Source organism: Microtus ochrogaster, unplaced genomic scaffold, assembly GCF_000317375.1.
Source record: "Microtus ochrogaster isolate Prairie Vole_2 unplaced genomic scaffold, MicOch1.0 UNK92, whole genome shotgun sequence".
Lineage (NCBI taxonomy): Eukaryota > Metazoa > Chordata > Mammalia > Rodentia > Cricetidae > Microtus > Microtus ochrogaster.
The window spans coordinates 794,074-799,875 of record NW_004949190.1 but is presented as its reverse complement, the minus strand read 5'-3'; the positions used below and the strand labels follow the sequence as shown (position 1 = coordinate 799,875).

At 41.2% G+C, this 5,802-nt stretch overlaps 1 protein-coding gene across 1 annotated transcript in view; it reads left to right on the top strand.

Moving 5' to 3' along the window:
• The window catches only part of Capn6 (calpain 6), a 28,080-nt gene extending 24,720 nt beyond the window's left edge, over positions 1-3,360 (top strand). Inside the window, exons 11-13 of the mRNA XM_005371023.3 lie at positions 638-759; positions 1,116-1,252; positions 1,807-3,360. Of these exons, the coding sequence (XP_005371080.1) occupies positions 638-759; positions 1,116-1,252; positions 1,807-1,989 (442 nt within the window). The 3' untranslated portion in view covers positions 1,990-3,360. The remainder of the gene's footprint in view (positions 1-637; positions 760-1,115; positions 1,253-1,806) is intronic.
• Positions 3,361-5,802: the final 2,442 nt, after the last annotated feature.

Genomic DNA, 5,802 nt, shown 5'->3' with positions numbered 1-5,802 from the left:
GGGAAGGGGTTCCCTCATCCATTGCTGGTGGGAATGCAAACTTGTGCAACCACTTTGGAAAGCAGTGTTTCGGTTTCTCAGGAAATTCGGGTTCAGTTTTATTGCGATGCTCGGCAAACCCTTGGTCTCTTTTCCTCTGAGTCTAACCCTTTCACCCATTTTCCTCTATGCATACAGTCAACGAGACAATATTCTCAATTTGACCTCACTACTTGAAATAAAAGTGATCAAAATATTTCTCAGAGTAGAGTTGTGGAAAATTCTCCAGTGCAGATCTGAGATTTAGAGTTCTTAGCTGGGATTTAAGGGGAAGGGATCTGTCACTTGAGCTCTGTCACTTGTAATTTATCTTCATCTCTCTGGTTGATTGTATAGTTTTTGGGTCGCTGGGATCCTCTATCTTATTCTCAGTGCTGGGTAGCTTAACTACACTTTTCTCCAGCTACACCCTCTTGTATCATTAAATGGCAGGTCTACAAAAAAGAAGAGAAAAGAGAAAAAACACCCTCATAGAAATATGAGCCATGCCTGTGAAGGAATGGGATAGATGAATCAGCTTCTTACATGATTCTACAATGAAGTCTGTTTAGGCAGGTCAAGTTCATCATGACGTGACACATTATTTTTTATGTTCTAGGGAGCTGACACTGGACATGCCCAAGATGTCTTGCTGGAACCTGGCACGTGGCTACCCAAAAGTGGTTACCCAGATCACTGTTCACAGTGCTGAGGGACTAGAGAAGAAGTACGCCAATGAAAGTAAGACTAGCAGGGGTATGCAAGAAAGCAAACTGCTGTCTCAGTTACTGTATATATCAGTAGAAAACATTATCAACAACTATTATCTCCATTGGTATTTTTAGTCCAGAGATTTGAACCCTGGTAGAGAATGGGACGTGCTGGGAAATGTCTACATAGCAGTCACTTTCTATCCCTATATTATATATGGGAAAGGAAAGGGAAGAGCTAACAAACATTCTTGCGTTCTACATCATTGTCGTGCTCCAGTTATGTGGAAATTACCAGATTTGATTTTGTAAAGTTATAGCTTCTTTCCCCTCTAGGAAGGAAACAGTAATCATTCTATTAAAAAAACAAATGTCACTTTGTTCCAGCTGTAAATCCGTACCTCGTCATTAAGTGTGGAAAGGAAGAAGTCCGTTCTCCTGTCCAGAAGAATACTGTGCATGCCATTTTTGACACACAGGCCATTTTCTACAGAAGGACCACTGACATTCCTATTATCATCCAGGTAAGACTAAACAAGATATCTTGGGGAATTTATGTTCTTTACCACATATTATGTTCTCCCAAGTACCTTGTACTTTTATGGTGCAGAGCAAACGCTCTCTGTTATGTATTTAGTTTATACTCAGAATGCTTCTCATTTAGCAAAACATCAACATCATTATTCATCTTTACCTTAAAACACTTGACTTAATTTCCCATAGGCTCATGACCATAGGCTCATGAGTACACTTGTGAACACTTGTGCTATAAAGTCCCATGAACAGAAGTATTTGCCAGTTCTAACTCCTGTGTTGCTAGATCAGTGTGGATAACTTTAGACTGGCAGTATTTCTGAGAATACGTCTGATTAGCTCTCTTCATGTAACAAATCCACAAATCAAAGATGATCCTTTGGTCTACTTTCATCTGTATTGCTGGGGACATTATCTTCTCAACCAAATGACTATCAAGAAAAGATAAGAATGTCTCTTGATGTACAGGCTAGGTAGATTGCCACTAGATGCATCAATCTCATGGTCGGTTGTTGTTCCTCGTTTTCTTGATTTGTCTCTTCAGGTCTGGAACAGCAGAAAATTCTGTGATCAGTTCCTGGGGCAGGTTACTCTTGACGCTGACCCCAGCGACTGCCGTGATCTGAAATCTCTGTACCTGCGTAAGAAGGGTGGTCCCACTGCCAAAGTCAAGCAAGGTCACATCAGCTTCAAAGTGATCTCTAGTGATGATCTCACTGAGCTCTAAATATCCAATATCAGAGAATCCTGACAGTTTTTCACCTTTTTATGTCAGGCACCAGGTCTTAGCTAAGAATCACAGTTACTGAAACCCTACATTTATTAAAGTTTCCTCTTTTCTGATATTTCCCATACCTCCCAATCTAAGTAGCATCAGTAGCTACAGAACCTATATACCTCCAGCAACTGGACAGGGGGAGGTGACAGTGCTGAGAAAAGAACCTTAGGGCTTCCAGGAGTGAGATTCAAATGGGGCAATAACAAGAATCTGGGCATTCTACATGTGTCTTTGCTGTTTCCACTTGCCCAACATATCTTCCCTGCAGGGCATGTTGAGAAAGGAGGAGAGGGGATCAAGGCCAAGCTGGTCTAGCCTGACATCCCATCTCCTGACTGACACTACCGATTACCAGCAACACTTTACCAGTAGCGAGAGCCGACTTCAACAGTCCCAGCCCTTATAACCACCACCACCACGACCACCACCACCACCACGGGAAAGTGCCGTCACGCCCTAACTCAAGTCACTCCCCCACAGTGTTTTATTTTCATGTTGAGGAAGTTTCCTAGGTGCTTAATAAAGAGCTGGAGTTCAGTGAGGCTGAGACAGTGAGAAGGGGTTGAACTTCAGCAAGGCGGAAGCCAGCTGTGTGCCACAAGAGGGAAAAGCGGAAGAAGCTGCAGTGGGTGACAAAGCCTCAGTCCCCCATCCATCCACACACACCTACACTCACACATGCGCATGTAGGTGCGCACAAACTACCATTCAGATGGTCAGTGGGCAAGAGTGAGGACTAGTGAAGTATCATGCATACCAAAAAGATGAATGAACCCATTCAGTAATAGGACAGACAGTTTGGGGTCCCTGACTACAATGTGAAACCTCTTGCTGCTGCTACATTTACAAACAAGCCCATTGCCCTGTGCTTCCTGATATCCTTGGTACTGAAATCTCTATATGGGAACTTGAGAGTCCGGGGCCCACCCTGACCCTCGGGCTTTTCCCTCTGTTGGCAAGCTCCACTTCCCAAGGGTTTGTTTTTCAGTATGTCTACAAAACGTCCTTGTGAATCGGTCATTATGTGTGCTTCCCCTGATCTTCATCTATAGTATTCTGTCGTTATTTAAGGCCCAGAATAAATTCCACCTCCTCCATGAAGTTCCTTCCAAGTCTATTCCCAAATACCACCTCCACAATATTTCAGTGCTTCTGCAATGTTGAAAAATAAACATAGTCGTAGTACTTAGTCTAGTTCAGCATGCATTCATTTAAAAATACATTCTGTAGCTCTCTTTTTTTAGCCTACTCATTTTCTATCATATTTTGCAGTCTTTGTAACTTTTACAGTGCCTTTACCACACTGCCTTACACAAATGAAAGCACAATAAAATTCATATTCAATAAATTGACTAGTCTTGACTGATTAATGGTATTGGAGAGATTGCAAGGGTGGTAATCTATCAATTCATGCTCCAGAGCTATTGGAAGCACGGTTGGAGGATGTTTTGTGAATCTGTAGCCCAGGGTGAGTCTAATGATTTCCATTCTGACCCAAATCACCCCTTCATAATGAGGAAGCCTGCTACGTCTTAATCAAGGGCCGGAGTTCAGCAGAACTGTACTATAGAGCCTGAGATCAGCTGCACTGTGACAGTGTAGTTGTTTCAGTGGGTGGTTGGTAGATCTGGAAAGGGTCTTCTATTCTTAGGGTAGTAACTGGGGCTACATACTTTTTAAAAGCACTTAACATATTCTTTTTATTGTTTTTATTAAGCTATATATTTTTCTCTGCTCCCCTCCTTTCCTCCCCTCTCTCCAAACCCTGATCCCCATGCTCCCAATTTACTCAGGAGATTTTGTCTTATTCTACTTCCCATGTGGGCTACATACTTTAAAAACCTCCCTGGAGCTATACTCAAGATTAAAGCTGTCCAAGCTTGATTTTCCAAAGGAAGATCTTCCAACAGGGTTTGAAAACAGCAACTTCTTCCCAAATCTACTTGAGAGTCAAAGGGATGTGGAGCCTTCGACTTATTTGCTTTTGCACTCAACCTGCCATCTGCTCATCCTAGGCCAGACTAGGGAGGAAGTTCTTCTTGTTTCCCTTAAGTTATGCCTCTTGATTAGAAAGGATGTCTCACCAGGGAAGGTATTCCACTCAACAAAATTGCTCTAAAATACAACTCTATTTTCATTCCTTACAATGCTATCCTAGAGCACATTATGGCTTTAAATATTTATAATTAGAAATGGAGATAATGTAATCATTCTGTATGGTCACCAGATGGCACTCTGATATTACAATTAACAAAGACACAACATTCTTTTAAGTAGGAAAACTTTCCTCAAATTAAAAAAAGTGAGAAACCACATTCCCTGTTGAGTATCTACTGTGTGTTTTAACACATGATCAAATATTTATACATGAAATTTTATTTTAATGTTCATAAAAACATCAATATTCTTCCTGTTTAAGATAAAAAGGTAAAGAAAAGAGACATGAAAGAACTTGCCTATAGTTGCTTAGCTAGAAAACAACAAGTTAAGGAAACCATTCCTTTGCCCCTGGGCCCTTTTTAAATTAAAATAGGTTGCATGTCAGAAAGTGATAGTAGCATAATATCACATATTACCAGCAATGTATCATCAACTCTTCACCAAGAATGATGCAAAAGACATGCTAAATATCTTTTCTCAGAATCTTTATCCCCAGTTGATATTTCATGTATATTTATAATGTGTAGGGAGACTTGCATATATGCTGTTTTAAATATATATTGGAATGAATTTACACATCACAGAACAATTATGCTGAGTGAAAAAAGCTGGACTGCTTGATTTCATTTATTCAAAATCTAGGAAAAGCAAAGCTTCTATGATGGCAGATTAGCTCATTATTAGTTTCATGGAAGCAAAGGAAGGGAGAAAAGAAGTATAGGCGGTCTGAGGAAACAAATTAAAGGCAGCTTGCTATAGAAATACCTTCCTGTATTTATTGCAGAAGTATTCATGATAGCATGCCAAGTTATGCAATTAGCATCTTGATTGCTCTGCTGATTGCCTGAGTACATGTAATTTTCTGGGTTCAATTGAATTTTACCAAAAATAAATGTTTATGAAGCAAAACTTCATAACCATTTCACACTCACTCAATAATCTTTTGAAGTTCAGACATGTATATTTAAATACAGTACAAACTCAAATGGGAGTGGAGAGGTGGCTCAGCCAATAAGAGCGCTTCCTGCTATTCCAGAAGACAGTTGTTTGAATCCCAGAACTGTTTTGTTGGAACATCCAACTCGCTCCTGTATCTCCTACAAGGTCTGAAAACCCCTATTCCTATCTCTCCAAACTCTGCCCTCTCAGAGAATTGCCAAACAAAGAAAATGCACCAAAAAGCCCAGTCCCAAATCCTTGGTGGCTACTGCAGCTTCCTCCCCTGAAGTTGATATGCAAGATATTCATCAGTATGGCTATAGGATAGGGTCATTTCAGGTTCCCTCTCCTCAGTTACTCAAGGTACTAGCTGGGGACATCTCCTTGGACACCTGCGAGCCCCTCTAGAGTCAAGTCTCTTGCCAACCCTTAATTAGGATATATATTTCTCTGCTCCCGTGTCCACCCTTCCTTTATCCCAACCATTCCATTCCCCCAAGCTCCCTCCATTCTCCCCTTCTCATGTTTCTCACCCCATTTCCCCTTAGCCCCATGCCACCTCACCCCCACATGCTAAGTCCCTACCTAAAGTGCTCAGCTATTGACAATGCTGAGGCACAAACGCAGCTTGTGGCAGGTATGTCACCACCCCTCACCTTCAAC